General features: G+C 37.8%; 1 protein-coding gene across 3 annotated transcripts in view; it reads left to right on the top strand.

Moving 5' to 3' along the window:
• tbc1d22a (TBC1 domain family, member 22a) overlaps positions 1-17,209 on the top strand; it is a 182,166-nt gene that overhangs the window by 126,312 nt on the left and 38,645 nt on the right. For all 3 annotated transcript variants that reach the window (XM_028449744.1, XM_028449742.1, XM_028449743.1), the window contains one exon: positions 11,694-11,821. In XM_028449744.1, coding sequence (XP_028305545.1) covers positions 11,694-11,821 — 128 coding nt within the window. The remainder of the gene's footprint in view (positions 1-11,693; positions 11,822-17,209) is intronic.

The following is a 17,209-nucleotide window of genomic DNA, read 5'->3' as shown; positions in this document are numbered from 1 at the left end:
TACCGTATGTATAGATACTTGCATTATGCAACTCTACTTTTTTCATCCAAAATGTAGTTTTCCCCCCAACTTTAATGTGGGTGCTTCGCTAGGTCCTGTAGCTTTGCTCTCAAAACAGATTTGGGCAGAAACCGTCCTATTGATCTGTTGATGCCATTGATCTGAGTTAATTCAGCAACACAGTCTGTCATACAGTAGATCAGCACCATTTGAAGATTATCTACTGACCATCATCCAGCAGATCTGAGCTCTGAAGCAGCTCAGCTGATTCTGGGCTGGCATCAACTCGACACGAGAGTTTTAGGGTCAAAACATGGAGAGAAAGACAGAGAAGCTCCCTGGAGCAATGCGTCTGACTCCGGAGCGACATCCATGGAGCTCAGCTCACAGTGTCCTCTGCACAGCAGCCTCACACTCCACACGCGCTGCCTTTTTCTCTCCCTCACACACTTTACTTTGCATTATCTTATTCAGTGGCTGTTAATATTGACTATTGTTTTATTTAAAAAAAAAAAAATCTTATACGAGAAAGGTTAACTGGAGCATTTTTTTTTAAATTTCCGCTATGTTTATTCAGTGCAGCGATGATCAGTGTGTGAATTTGTACCTGCCTGTGGGTCGTACTATTTTCAGCTCATAAAACAGTCACCGCAAACAGTTCCTGGTTTGATGAATTGCATTGCACCCACTGCATTAATTTATTTGCAGTTCCTCCTCCCATGTTTTTTGCTCCCCTTGTTAGATTTGTCTACTTTACATATTCATCAGAGGGAAACATACTAAATGGATTGTGGGTGCATTGTGATGCGCTAAAGATGGGCAGTCCTGATTCCATGGGGTTTGTACCCCTCATTAGTGCGTGGAGTGACGTTTGCTCACGTTTTAATACCCCTAAACCTTTAGTGAATCCACCCCTAAGAATTTATTTATCTTTGACTAGCTGTCCGCGACCCACCCAGTACAGTCTGTCACCCACCAGTTGAGAATCGCTGATCTCAATAATACAATAATTATTTGCTAGAAAATAAACAACAATAAACAATCAGAACAATGTAATGGTAATTAGTAAAACTGCTTATTTCTCCAATGTTCATATTGATTATTTTTTACCTGGGGAAAAGCAATGAAAGCAAGACTTGTCACCTCCAAACTTTGTGGCATTGGCAACATTCTTCACGGGTGCACCAAGCAGTTTGCCAGATAAGGTCTCTTCATTGTAAGCTATTGTTCAATGGTTCTGCTCTTGTGGTAACCTTGGTGCTGTCTGACCATCCTGTCTGCTGCTGTCAGCCAGTAGGAGTGGAATGTGAGGGAAGACTGACGCGCTGCACAGAATGAGTTTGTGAGAGGAAAAGTGGAGATTAAAAAACAAGCAAAAAGAAATTTCCCCTTGTCCTCCTCCCAATGACGTGCAAAAACAACCCTGCATTTTCCTCAGTATCTCCACCCTAGAAGTGCCCTGTCATCATTGTCGGAGTAAGGGCATTTTATACACCTCGCTGGTTTGACATTACCGACTCTAATAAGATCACACATGGCTTTTATCTTGTGTTACAGGATTGTTTTTCGCCCTGCTGTTGACATGTGATCTGTTTTTCTTTTGGAACAATGGCCTCTCATCTTTTCCAAAATTACTTACCAGCACTTATCAGGTGCAAGGTTATGCACAGTGTTGTGCTTGTAGATTAAAAGAACATTAGGATTTTACCATAGGTGGGACGGCAGAGTAATAGAAGTGAGAAAATCCAATTGACCTTCTAAAGTGATGATTTAATTTTACATGTGTGCTGTTTCGCCAGCCTCTCTGTGGTCATCATTGCTTTCTTTCCTCCGCAGACTTGGATTTTTGATGCATTTTCATTTCCCGAACTTCTAAAAAGCTGAAGTTTCCTGTAAAAGCTGAATTGCAAAGTTTGGAGAAATGTCATCACTTGGTTGATTCTGACCTATCGGTTTATGCACCTACACACTGCCTGCCATGTGTAATCAAACTAACAGAGTGTGCTGACAGTTTGGGATTTTTAATTGAGAGGAACTGCTACAGCGTTACTTCAGCATCAATGACTTGGCTCGTGCAACCATAGCAGTGCAAAGCAACTACAGTAGATAAAAATGCACAACACTTTTTTCTTAGCTTAGGTTTTTTCTAATACTGCTAATAATATATTGTGAATAAAATATAATATTATATATCTAACACTAATACTACTACTACTCGGAGATGTACATTATAATTTGTATGGAGGGCATTTGAGCTTGTTTGGCATTGTTTGCCCATATGACTTTTATACATTAGCTTTCTTCTCTCTTTTTTTTGTTTGAAAAAAAAAAATTTGAAAAATAAACTAAACTAAATAGAGTTTTTCTATAATAGTATCCAATATGCCAAAATTGTCCAACACTAAATTTCCGATTCCTGATAATAACCAATACCGATATATACACGGACCCTTTTAACTTTGTCACTTTATGTATCTCCATAGAAATGACAGGGTAATCCTACTTTTACTGTGATGCCCCACTGGATGTATTCACAAATACAGTAAACATCAAATGTGCAAAATAACAATACTTAATCAACTTCATTAATGGTAAAAGTGCCATTATTTAGTTTTTAATGTTGTCTCAAACAAAAGTTTTCTCTATATTAGTTGTCGTCCAGATTAAATTTAATCGCGGTCGAGGGAGGGTGGAGCATAGAAGGACAATTATAAAGGAATACACTGTTGAAACATTAATTTTTCTACACAATAACATGGATTATCCTTATCTTTGATACATGGATAATGTAAATAGATCCGATGGGTTTTTACATGCACTGCGCCCGTTTGTGTTTCACTTTCCCTTGTTACCCGTGCGCTGATCTGATGTTGACATTAAGAGTATTTTGTTCATAAAATAGGTGCTTACCGCTAAAACAAATGTAAATATGTAAATTCTTTGAGAAAAAAAAATGAAGTTTTCACTGTTCAGTCAGACTTTTTCTAAATTCAAACCAGAAGTATTTATTTTTTTAAGGACTATATATATTTGCAACATTATATTCTGAATTTATTTATTTTATTTTATTTTTTAATGGGACAACTTTTCCTGCAGAGTTCAGGCCAAAAGCCAGACTTAACAAAGCTTTAAATAGAATAAAATCGTATCAACACAAAAACAAAAATTGGGAGGGAGGCCGTTTTTGCAAAGAGAGAGGACATTCTGTCCTTAGTGTTACCACATTAGAAATAGAAAGAAAACAGACAAACGTAGTGATTTAAATAAGTTTGACAAGCACCAATTTGGGTCAAAGCATCTCTAAAACTGCAACTCTTGTCAGGCTTTCTACAACAGTCAGCTGCTATCATCAGTCAAGGTTCATTGTCGCTCATGCTGAGTGATAGCTGGCCACTGTCCCAACAAACAACACCTAATGGTCGTGCTAGGCCTGATAAAAAAGGTTGTCAGAAGGCTAAGTCAAAACGCTTGTGCTGACCCTTGTGCGCCATTCAAAACTGGACCAAGGCTAAGAGGGAGTTAGACTGTCTGGTGTCATTTCTTATATTTCCATCGCTTCAGTATGACTTATTTTTACAACCACCATTGACCTACAGTTATTATTGTCTTCCCCTTATATTGGTGTATTGACAATTAGTTTACCATCATCTGTATTAACATAGAATTCTGCCTTGAAAAACAATATTTTTTACAGTTGCATCATTTGAGTATAAAGTAGCTTGTTTTGAATCCTTTTATTTAGAAATCATCTATTTCACCCAGTTTACCCCACCCCCTCTTTGTAATTATCCTGCAAGTAACAGGTGACACTAACTCTCATTAGCTTTTGCTTGACGCTAGCACATGTAGTGCCACAAAAGACGAGCCACTTTGTCGGCATGTAATGTTTCTCTGATCTCTTTATCTCGCCTTTATCTCCCTTTGTGTATTGGTTGCATGCAAGTGCATTTGAAAGACTTCATCAACATGCAAATTGCCTGAAGGTGAATTTGTTTATGCAAAATAAAGGATGTACTGGCAGTGTGTGTGCTAATCCTTGGAATGTGTGGTAGTTTGGTTGTGATAGGATGCACAGTGAAAGAGAAAAATATATATTTTTTTTCTGTTCCGCCACAAATGGAAACCTATGTAAAATAATTGTACATGGTTACAGTTTTATTGTCTATTCAAATTGGTGCTTTAGCTTGAGTCTGTTTCCCACAAAACTTGCTGAATGTATCCAGTTGTTGCGTGTTTTCCTCATTGCCTAAAGAAACAAACATTATGTTTGCCGTCTTTGGTACTTTTCAACCTGGCCTGAGGGCAGTAACTCAATTTTCTATTGTCCTCAAACACAGTGTCAACCTCAAGACAATCAGGTGCTGCTTGCTTTTACCAGTTGTACATTTGACTGAGAGCATTTAGACTTCAAGTCTGCCTTCTCTTCCCTCTATGATTAAAAAATGGATAAAGATTACATCCACATATTGGTTGGATCTTCATTAGTTTCACATGTATGCAAGCAATGCATTTTCTTCAGTTTACATAAACTGTCTTTTTACTGTATAGAACAAAATCCTGAAAGTAGTGCTTCTAAAACCAAACCGAGTAACCTTTTAACTTTTGTTGAAGAAATATGTAACTTTCTCATCATTCAGGTTAAAATGACACACAAATGCAATATTGTAACCACTAATCTGTGCCGGTGACTATCAGCTATTGGTTGAGATTATCATATATACTGGCTTAAAACCATGGTGACTGTTGTTTGGTCACTGAGGTTTTTAATAGTTTTACCGAATCTCTCTGTTAGCTCTTGCTGTCCATGTCTTTCCCAACCATATTAACACCATCCTTTTTTGTCAGAATATGTTTTTCTGCTTTAAGCCTGTAACCTGTCTTGTGTTGGTAATATTCCCCTGTTTTGCTGCCATATACAGATTCAGATTCAGAAAACTTTATTTATCCCCGGGGAGCAATTCAGTTTCAGATACATCCCGACCAAGAAACATGAAAGGCAATGGCATATCACATGGGGGGATAGGTACGGGAGTACTGGGGAGCAGCCACAACAGCAAAATAGCACCATGCATATAATCAGAAGCACAGTTAAACTATTCTGCTACAGTTCGTAGAAGTACAGTTCCCCATATGATTTTCGCCGTAGACACCACAGGTCAGTATGTAAGCTTCTGCTGCCTTTGACCCTGTTGTGGTTCACAGCTTTTCCTTTTTTTCCCCCCTCAGACTACTTTAAATAGATACCAACTCCTGCAAAACAAAGAATTTTGTCCCAAAAACAGTCTTTGTAAGAACATGTTGGCCTAGTTGTCCACTTTTCATTTGAACTTGTACCTTGTCAAATTAGCTTAACCCTTACTGTTGTCAATTGTTCTGCTTTTCACTCTTTAACTTTGATGACAAAGTGTTAATTTGCTCTCTGTCATGTCACAATATTAGTTTTATTTACTTTTTTGATGCACTACAATAATGTGATTTATAATCCTACCCCATCTAGTATATATGTTTTTTCTCCTGGTTTGTGTCTAATGTATAGTTTATTTTATATTTTTATTAAGTTGGTAAGAGGTACTAAAAAATTTTTTTCTGCTGGAATAATTAATATAATGTTAAACCTTTTTAAGAGCAAAATAAAAAAAGACAAGTTAATTAAATATGGTACATTTTGGACAAACTTGGAGCAAGGATTAATGAGCACAAGTCAGTAAAAGGAAAAGGGAAGGAAAAAGGTTTCGGTGTAATTACATTTTGTACCAAAGAGAGCATGAAGGCAGGCGGGATTTTCCCCGTCAGCAGAATACCAGAAGCTGCTCAACTGTACATCCCCCCACGCCGACCTTCAACTGTTCAGCCCAAGCTCTTCTTAGTCCACTGTGGCGAACCAACCGACCAGCACTGTGGCCTTGGACTGCAACTTGAACCAGTAGTGGGAATGAAGACAAGGCTCATTAGTCAATCAGTGTCCGTAAGCCATGTTGTACACATCCGTCCTCGGCCTTCATGAGTAGTTCTACCCAGCATGACAACCACTGGGGTAGCAGGAGAGCAGGCCAGGGTTAGAAAGTCAAATGTCCTCATGTTCTACTTTTTTTTCTTTCTCTCTCTTAGCTCTCCACAGGCTTGGAACTTTGTCATGCCTCACATAGCCTTTAGAGTAAGGTCCCATTGGTTGATTGCATTTTTTTAAAGGTTTTATCATGGCAATAGGACTGCATAGCAAGTCAAGGATCCCTCCTTTGTCAGCAGAAAGCATAGTAATAGTTAAAAAGTAAAATTGTGGAAATGTTTCATTGACTTCCCATAAATGGTTTGATCGGTGTTGGTTGATAACCTTGGGAAAACATGGCACCTTGATCTACCATATGAAGAGGTCAAGACGACAGCGGCAGTGTAATGTTCTGGAAAATGCGATAAAGAAAAGCTGACCTTAAGTTTTTGATGACGGTGCCTTTTTTAGGAGGCTACTGTGCACTATGCCTGGCTTTCCAAATGCTTTACCTGCATTACTGTAGTGGCTCTCTACACACACCCCTCTACAAACACATCAGGCTGTTGAGTGTCTAATGGGCTTTTTACGTAGAAAAGGAACAGGTTTTGTCTGCTGTTTCATGCATTGATCAAATACATTTAACAAAGGAATCTTTCCTCATCTTGTATTTTAAAGTTGTTGGAGACAATTTTGTTGTAACAGATAAAGACATAATGTTGGCCTCAGAGATTAATACATTTTTAAGATCTTTTTATGCACTGGGTTCCACATCAAGGATGTCCATGATGGGCAGGTGTTCAACTGCGTTCGTGGCATCCTCTCTCATAGTGTTCTCCGGGGCATCGAGTTTGGAAAAGTGTTCGACCCTGAGCTCAGCTCAACAATTGAGGCTCTTCTTTCTTGTAAAAGTGACAGCATCCCCTCAGAGATCTTATAGTGTGCCAAACATCTACACATTAAACCCCTCTACCATCTCCTCTGCCTCAGCGGGAGAGAGGGAGCTGTTTCCCAGTACATGCGGGATGCCAATATTGTCACCCTCCACAAGATGGGTGACAGAGGTGACTGCAACAAATATCGTGGCGTATCCCTGCTCAACACAGTGGGAAAACATTTTGCTCGTGTGGTCCTGAAAATGCTGGGAAAACTCGCTGATAGTCTACCCCAAATCAATGTGCAGATTTAGATCTGGAAGATCCACCATTGATATGGTGTTTGCAGTGAGGCAACTACAGGTAAAGTGCAGGAAAAACTTCTCTACCTGGTCTTCATTGACCTCACAGAGGTGAGCAGATATGATCTATTTAAGATCCTTTAGAAAATTTGCTGTCTCCCAATACTCCTGAGCATTGTGATGTCCTTCCAGGACAACATGAAGGGGACTGTCATTCACAATGGATCAAGTTCTGATACATTTAACATCCGCAGTGGAGTGAAGCAAGGTGTGTGATTGCCCTTACCCTATTTGGAATTTTCTTTGCTGTACTCATTTAATAGGCTTTTGGCAAGTCTACTGAAAGAATCAACTTCCACAATAGATCCGACAACAAGCTCTTCAACTTGTCAAGACTGAAGGCAAATACCAAGGGGTGAACAGTGACTCTGAGGGACTTCCTCCTTGCTGATGATGCTGCAGTTTCCACACATGATGAGCAAAGCCTTTAGAACTGATGGACTGTTTCTCCAGGGCATGCAAGGATTTTGGCTCAACAATCAGCATTACGAAGATGAAGATTATGGTTCAAGGCATGGAATGTCCTGCTTGCATCAGGATCAGATCCTGTGAACTTGAGGCGGTTCATGAATTTACATACCTTGGTTCAGTCATCTCAGACTCCTTGTTTCTGGAGACAGGTATGGAAGAACAACAGACTCACAGAGCACACAAAAGTGCATGTATACCAGGCCTGTGTTGTGAGACACTTCTGTATGCCTGTGAGACATTGATGCTCAAGGCTCACCAAGAAAGCAGACTCTTTGTCCTCCACATGTGTTCCCTTCACAGAATACTTAGCATTTTCTCAGAAGACTGGTACCAAAAAGGGATGTTCTGGACCGAGCAAAAATTCTAAAAATGTATAATCTGCTCAAACAGAGGCGACTCAGCTCGGGTGCCATATAGAAGATGGCAGAATCCCTAGAGATCTCCTCTATTGTGAGCTTGCTTCAGCAACGAAGCCATAAGCCACAATTATGCTACGCTACAAAGACCTTTTCAAACCAGACCTTACAGCCACCGACATCGACACGGTCACATGGGAAGCCTCAGCAAGCAACAGAGATGCCTTGAGACTTAAAACTCAGAGGGGGGTAGAGAAATTTGAAAGTTTTGATGTTACAATGGGTTGAGAAAAGGGCCTGCATCAGAAATCAGTGTGAAAGACCTCCTTTACTTGTGACCTGTGCTAGATTAACTGCCACCCTCGCATTGGACTTCACAGCCACAAGAGACGCTGCTCAAACATCGGAGTGGACAACGAAGAGCGCTGATCCGATGGTCCTCCAGGACTATGGAAACCAAGTACTAAGATCTTTTGCCTAAAAAAAATGTGAAAGGTTGAAATTGGCACTCAAAAGTTTGTTTTGTTCTCCACTGTAAACTCTATTGACATTGTCAGAAAATATTTTGTGCAGAGCAATATGGAATGTAGAGTCCCGAAGACAGTTGCATAGAATTGTTTGTTGACCATATGATCTTCTATCAGGCCTACACTATGTCTTTATCTTTTATTGTTTCAATTTCTCCAGCAGCTTTAGGATGCTAACATTAACCAGCACAAGTTTACCATTATAATGTAGCATCTACTTCTCCATATCCCCCTCTCCTTTCCTAGCAGCTAGCTACAAACCATCACCCCTGCTGCATTCACTGTTAATGAGCCTCGCTTGTTTATGTTTTTATAGCAGCATGTGATAATTACACTGCAGATAGGAATGTGAAATAATAGCTTTGTGTTTACTTTGCACCCTGCTCATTTTGCTGGAGTGTGTGGATAATTGGTGCACATAAGAGAAGTAGAAGACAGGTGTCATTCAAGGGGTTTTGTGTGGTTTGCAGAGCAATAATGTATATTGTGCAAATGTTTTACCAATTAGAGCTGCATTAAAGCTAAAGTTTGAAGGATGCATGCAAGTGCCTCTGTCTATTAAGAGCGCCATGTGGGAGAAGGGAGGATGCTATAGTTTTTTCCCTAACCAGCTTCTCCCATATATTCTCTGACAGCTATATAATTAAAGCTTTATTATAAAATGTGTGCGCCTGCATGTGAGAAAAAAGAATAAGTGTGATGGGCTTGATGACTGAGAAATAGGCATTCACTGAGCACTGCACGGTATTAGCTTAAGTCTTTTGTTATATACAAAGAAAGTGTTAAACAAACATTTATCAGAGAGAGAGAATAAAGCTGAGGCACGTGTCACATTGATAATGTCGCGTTTCTGTTTCCCAGTGAGCGGTCATGCCCTGACACCAACACCTACGTTTGAACTCCACACGAGAACATATTGTGGCGCCTGATTCAGCATATGGTGCTCTCACTGTCTTTTGATAGTACGACATATTGTTGAACATTTGCAAGCAGTCACTAAAACGAACACTTTCTCGATGAGAGTAGATGAGAAAAACTCCTAAACATGGCACTTGTAGTTAAATATATTTAAATACGTTTCTAAAGTTGCCTTCCTACGTTTTCTATAGGAGCAGCAATCTCACTGTTACCTGTTATAGAGTTTATTTTACTCTATAAGCAAAAACTGTAGTGCTAAACAGAATAACTCCTAAATAATGATGACTTTGGTGCATGTACTGTACATACAAGCAGTTTGAAGTAGAAGCATGAATTAATTTCATTGGCTCCCTACAATATAAGCTGTTTTAAATTAAAAATGTGGAACGCTTTACGGGTTGGGTCCCATCGGTAAGTTGTATGCCGACTAAAGGGAACAGGTGAAATGACCCAACCCTGAAATGATGTGAGTTGATAGTATTGTTTTCTACATGCCTTACCTTCGACATATCTGAAAACTAGTGGCATACATTTTAACGCTGCGCTTAAGTAGAGTCATGCAGAATTTCAGGGGTTAATGAATGGCAGTACTTTAAAACTGTTTCTCAAATTGGGGAGTGTGTATCCCTAGGGATACCTACAGGGGGTACTAGAGACAGAGAGAGAGAGAGATGAGGTTTTATAATGTTTATTTTTAGTTAAAAATTATAATAATACTATATATTACCAGCAACTCACAAAATGACAACAAAAACACACAAAATGAGAGAAAAATATACTGAATTATAATAATAACAAGATGGACAGACATACAACAACAAAAATACACACACACTAAGAGAGAAAAATACTATTACCAGCAACACACAAACGACAACAAAAAAAGACACTAAATGGGATAAAACACAGAAGATTACTACAAAATGACACAAGAAACAACCAAACAACACAAAAAACACACACACTGAGATAGAATAATTTTAATAATACAAACAACACACAAAAATGACTACAAAAACACAAAATATGAGAAAAAGATACTGAATAATAAAAAGAACAGACAACAAAATTCCCAAAATGACACAAAACACACAAAATGATGATAGAAATGATTTGGATTAGAACACAAAGTGAAACTGACTGAAAAATTACCATAAATGAAAGAAACTTTAAAGGTAAATCTATTCAGGAGGCACTAAATGCTGTTTCATTTCACTTATTTACAAAATGAGATGTTGTTTTTTCACTGAAATTTAAGTCGGACAAAGGGAGTACTGGGATTCAAAAGTAAAAGAATGGGGGTACTTGAGCCAAAAAATTTGAGAACCACAGCTTTAGAAAACTTTACACACCCACACAGAATGGGCACTACATTTGAAAGTAGATCCGTCAGTAACTTTCCTCTAAATGTTCTGCGTTTACAGTATTTGAGCTAGAAAAGCTTCCAATCCACCACATGTCTATTATTCCGCTTACAACAAAAGCTCCATACACACTCAAACTTACTTCAGCTCGAATAGTGCTCAATTGCAAACAACTGGAATGTCAGGCTCTTGTGGAAATCAAGTGTATGTTCAACTGTTTTATTGAAAGGTTTAAATGATATCTGTCTAAATCATGTGCACTCTTCACTGCTATAGTAATTTTCTGTCCTGAAATAAAAAATCACCTTGACATGCGTGTATTCTGACAGTATTCTGACAGCTTGCAGCAACCCTCACACTCAGATTGCACACAGGTTAGAAGTCACCAGAATACAATTTCATCCAACTCATCCTGGAAGCAGAAATGCCAAAGATATAATTAACATACCCTCTTTACATTACATATCCGCCTGCCCTCTGTCTCCACCCGTCAGTGCTGCTAACCTATTTTGGAGCTTCTTTGTCCTTTAGCAGAGTAATACGTAATTGTTTTAGAGCGGTGTTGATACACTTGTATTTCTCCTCCTAAGTTGCTATTGGGATTTTTGGGAAAATATTGACAGCACTGTAATTACATTTTGATTGTAGGAAAAAGGCTGTGTTTGATACTGACTGCAGGAGTCAATGCTTCAAAAAGGCTTATCAAGGGTCTGTTTGAGTAGACTCTTTCCCTGTCATCTTTACTATTCCGCCGGTTCTCCCTAATGTTCTGCCACTTTCCCATTTGCTTGAATTGATCATTTCAAACCTTGAAGTTTTCTTTATTTTTGACAGAGTCCGTGCATCGCCACATGCACCACTATGAGGTGGAGTATCTGCAGTTTGCCTTTCGCTGGATGAACAATCTGTTGATGAGGGAGCTCCCACTACGCTGCACTATCAGACTGTGGGACACCTACCAGGTACTGAAGTACACAACAATACTGTGTAACTACTGGCCTTCTGTTGTCTGTTAATATGTGTTTATGTTGCCCTGAGAGAATTTACCAGCTAATGGTGTCTATGATCTCACGTCTTTTTTTGTGTTTACTGTTATTGTACAGCGGTGCATTTATGCACAGTGCAAAAGATTTTTTGCGCCACAGTATTTGGTTTTTGTTGTTTCCTCTAAAACAGTTTTAATTCTTTCATGTTATTGATTGCAACCTTTACCACCCACCCTTTTTTCCCCACACACTCAGCAAAAAGCCATAACATGACTACATAAAGACACATTAAAAGCAAGTACCAGAATGCGCCAGAAGAGCTTTAAAGTAATGAAATAAAACTTGTACACAAGCTGGCAATATGCACCTATTCAAGTTGGTTTCAACATGCCAATAACCAAGAAAGAAGAAGAAGAGTACTACAATAATTATTTAGAACCTTGAGTATACAAGAAAAGAGGCCCTGAATGGCATGTACTTTCAGAGAAGCCTTTGAACATTTGGACATTTCACAAAAAGTATAATGCAGGGATTTCAAGTACATTTTTGCTTAATTACAGACCAGGTTGATCTTGAGTGAACCACAGATGTTGGGTGGGAAAATTGCAATTTCAACATTTTTGTGCACTGCTTTTCACTTCCACATATGAATAAGATATAGAGTATATAAGGCAGAAAGGCAGACCCTGACTTGGATAGAACCATACTTGATTGCTGCCTGTAGATGCTCACTGTTGTCTACGAAACTCCAAAATTGGTTAATATCTCCTGACTCAAGCTTTTACAATGTGGTCATTACAACAATTATTTGCAACCTGGACTTAACGGTCCAGTATTATGAAATCAATCACCCATCTTCAATTGTTCTAAGAACCCTAACATAATATTTTAGGTTTATTTTTATTTTTTCTGAGTTTTTGCCCTCTGAAAAGTCACTTTCATGACCGCTCTTAAAAACAGGCATGAGTAGGCGTGTCTGTAGACGCTGACTCCCACTGACCGAGGTTACCCTTGATAGAGGGAAACACTGACTGGTTAGGGCCTCCAGTGCAATTCGGACTCTACTGAACCTTTGTGCTGATACTTTGTTTGCCCTGATTCGAGCACTTTTAGAAAATCGATGAGAGAGACTTCCAGGCCCGTAACTTCGGCATCCTTGAGCTTGGACTACAAAATAAAATTGAGAAATAAAAATGGCGGATTGCTCGAAGTGTTTGGCCTGGAGTCGATGTCCTAATTTGGCAGTTCCACTGCAAATACTGTGACGTTATTGTTCAAAAAACGTAATAGAGAATCGAAAAATCAAAACAGATTGAAAATATGACCAAAACAGAATATAAAGATATCTACGGCGCACCTGAAGAGACTTATTTGAACTTTTCTGTATTTCTAAACACTAAATATACAACAAAATGCATTTAAGGGCTAAAAAAGTGGATTTAACATGATATGTCCCCTTTAAAACTCATGTTAGCTTTGAAATCTTTGTCTAGGAGACAGCTTGCTGAGGTGGTCTCATGTTTTCCAGTTCTATTTAAACCTTTTCTATCTGAGACCCATTGACATTCACACAGAGCCTCATAGACTACTTTGTCAATCCTAGTTAATGCTCGGTATTGATTCAGTGGTTTGCATGTTAATAGTGCAGTATATGATTTGAATACCCGATTTACCAGTTAATGCCGAGGTTGACTGTGTGTGATCACACCAGATTGATTAGAGAAGAAGCAAAAATGAAGGATTACAGTGAAGCTCTTCATAGGTGCCGCATCCAGCTGTGCCAGGTGTTTGCACAAACAGGTTTTTGCCTCTTTTCTGCTGTCATGTTATCAATGGTGTTTCTGCCTCGCGGTTTCACCCGCTGTGTCCTCTCAGCATCTTCTGCGCTTGTCAAAATAGATTTGTTTTTGGCGTCTTTGCAATCACCTGTCTTTGACATCATTTCTTTGCCTCACTGTTGTGACTGTGATACAGTTTGTTGTCTGCCTTATTTCATACAATGTTTTGAGACCCTGTGGATTCATTTGAAGGCCCTGTTTATGCCCATTTTTTTGTAATTATTTTGTACATTTTGCAACAGTTGTACTGATACGACAAAATGTTTTGAAATTTTCTTCTGTTTTATATTTCATCAAACCATATGAAAGAAACATCATTCAGAATATTGATAAATAGTAATATTACAACACATTGATGAGTAAGCTGTTGCGTTTAGGATAATGGAGATACAGTGTATTTCTGTCAGATTTAACTAATAGTACTACTACAGAACAGACCCTTTGCTGTAAACACCATTTGACAGCAGAATTTGTGTGGATATATTGGTATTTTCCATATTCAATCAACGACACAAATTTATTCTTTCAGATTGAAATGTATTTTCATGTACTGAATGTATTTGTTTAATCAATATTTATTTATTTATTTTGTTTTTTCTTTTTAATTTTTACCCCTGCCAAGGCGGTAATATTTTCACCAGCTTTTATTTATTTGGCTTTCAGCAGGATTATGTCAAAAGTTCTAAATTATCTTTGTCCAAATTTTAACCAAAGATAGACCTCACATCATGGAAGATTCCATTACATTTTGGAGGGGATCCTGATCAATATACTGATTCTGGATCAGTTAGAAAAATGTAAAAATTCCTCTCTCATCAATTCATATCACGGTTCATAATTGACAGATTTTCATAAAATTGACTCAGTTATGTCGAGTTGGTTCCTCAATTACCCCACTAAGTTTCATCTGGATCAGATCTGGATTGTGCGTTCAATTGCTGTTCTTCGAATAAAAAATGGCGGTGTCTAATAGATTTGGAGCATCTCTATTTTTATTAATGGGGATAGAAATTACAAGCTTTGCTTGGCAAACGTTTGCGCTTTCTGAGAGGTCTTGGGTATTTATTTTTTATATATTATATATTAATTTCTTATTATGTATTATTGTTTTATTGTCTTAATGATTTCATTATATTAGATTTTTATTTGCATTAAATTTACTGCGTTCATTGCATTGTATCCACTGTTAATCTTTTAGATCTGCTTGAATGTTTTCATATGTTGGCATTTTTTCCAATCTCACTTGATTTCTGCCATTTATGTCAGCTTTGCACCAAATTTTAACATTTAGATGTCAAATTCTCAATTAAGACGCTTCCTTGGCTCTGAAGTCTCAGTGCAGAATGAGCAGAATGAGCAGAAGTTTATGTTTCAAGTTGATTGAAGCTGCTTACAGTTCAAAAGAAAAATACAGTTTCAAATAAGAACTTTGATCAAGAAACCGTAATTAGTTTTAGCCACATTTCTATGAAACCTGACAGACTTGAAAACAGCATGTTAATAAACAGACAAATGACATCTCGTAGGTGCCAAATTACAGCCAGGGATATGTTTTTTTTTTATTGTTTATTACACTTTAGGTACAGAGTTGTTTAAATCGATTACAAAAAAGATAACTAATTAATTGCAAATCTGACCATAATTAAACATGATTAATCACACTCTTTTATTTTGTAAACGGCACACTGAATCATCAGATAATAGCACTGAAATCTATGTTTATTCGGAAACAGTAATAATGAAGTGAAATGTGTAGCTAATTCTGTTTTAATTTTACTCGGAAAAATGTAGTGTGAACCATGCAGACTTTAAAGGTTTTGGCTTTGTTAAAGACCAGTATGTTATGACCAAAAAAATATTACATATTAAAAGAAAAAAATTAAATTAACTAACCACAAAAGTCCATCAAGATAAACAAATAATCTAACTTAAAATTTGTGTATATTTCAGTCTCATTTTGAGTGAATTTAAGAATAAGTTTTTTAATCTATTCAGACAAACTATTGCTCTTTTACATTCAGCTGCTGAGGCACAGCAGTCTGTCTATATTACTGGAGGAAAGAAAAGCTTTCTTTTTCTAAAATATTGTTATTAATAGTTTTATTGACAAAAATTAACACATACATTGCCGATTCTGACTTGTTCTATAAAGGATCATGTAGCACTTTACTCATGATACAAAGCGATACAGTAAATGAACCTAAAAAGCAGGCTAAAATACCGGGATTGAAGCAATGCACGATCAGGAAGCACATGTTTGCACCATACGAAAAGTTGCCTAAACACACTATCTTTTGTGTTACTTTGCTTTATTAAGTGACCCTTACACTTCCTGGTCAGTTAAACCGATTTCAGAACATGCACTATTGCACTTATTCATTTAGACGGTGAGTTTAAAGACAACATTTACCTTAATGGTATTCATAAAGCAAAGAACCACTTGAATAAGTTAAATCATCTGTGTTGTCAATGGATTTCCTTCAAGGGTTAATAAACTTTGGAAAAACCCATAAAAAAAATTCCAATAATTCTCCATGATAATTGATGTCTTCTAAGATGAGTTTTGTTCAGGTCTTCCAGCTCTCAGTTCACGCTCGTTTAAGTTTTATCTCATTAACAAGGAAAAGGAAAGACTGAGTAAATAAAGGGAAAGGGTGACAGAAAAGATTTGATGCATATGCTTGGACACGGATCAGGACATTTGTGAGACCAGAGCTGGGTGTCGATGGAGTTCTCTGATCCGCCTTAATAAAGTAACTGAGCTTAACAAACATAATTAAATACAGCCTTGTGTTGGAGATGGAGGAGCAGGCTCCTTCTTTTATATAAGCTTTGTGTGATGTCTCCACAGTGTCCATTGTAACAAGCTGGTGTTTTTCCTTTTTTTTCAACCTTACAGCTCAGTGAACATTTGCAGTGAGCGAGCAGTGAGAGTTTCATTTGAAAATGGATTTACAAGATCAGAAGCTGCCCATTTCAAAAAAAGGAACACCATAATACCTTGTCAGAACAATGGCTCCAACTCTAGATATGCTATCATCACACAGCGGCTTGAGTTCAAGCTCTTTACAAATTTTATTGTCATTGTGAGTCGATTACCTGATATGTGCAGGGCCACGAGGTCCATGCTAACACAAAGTGGTGCTTAATCAAGACATGAGTTTGCCACTCCATTAAATATTAATATTTTACTTTAAATTTAGAAGCTGGACAAACTCTTGACCTATTTATAAATAGTTTGTTTTAAAACTAAAAGATGTAGGTCATACATTACTGATATTGTATGTTTAAATGCGTATTAGCCTCCAATGCTGAGGGGAGTGGAGACATTTTCATCATATTTTCCCCCATTAAACTAATGGTTAAATGTGCAGCATGTGTGTAGAAGAGATGAACAGACAGATATGTGAAATCTTGTGCGATCTCATGAGACATGGGGAGATTTGAGCATACTGTTTCATCCCATACTTCTCAGTAAAACGTTTGGACCTAATAAATCCCTACTAAGCATTTTTGGCACAATTTT

This window comes from Gouania willdenowi, chromosome 6 (assembly GCF_900634775.1).
Source record: "Gouania willdenowi chromosome 6, fGouWil2.1, whole genome shotgun sequence".
Taxonomy (NCBI): Eukaryota; Metazoa; Chordata; class Actinopteri; order Blenniiformes; family Gobiesocidae; genus Gouania; species Gouania willdenowi.
The sequence above is the reverse complement of the archived record's forward strand: the minus strand, read 5'-3'. Positions and strand labels throughout refer to the sequence as shown.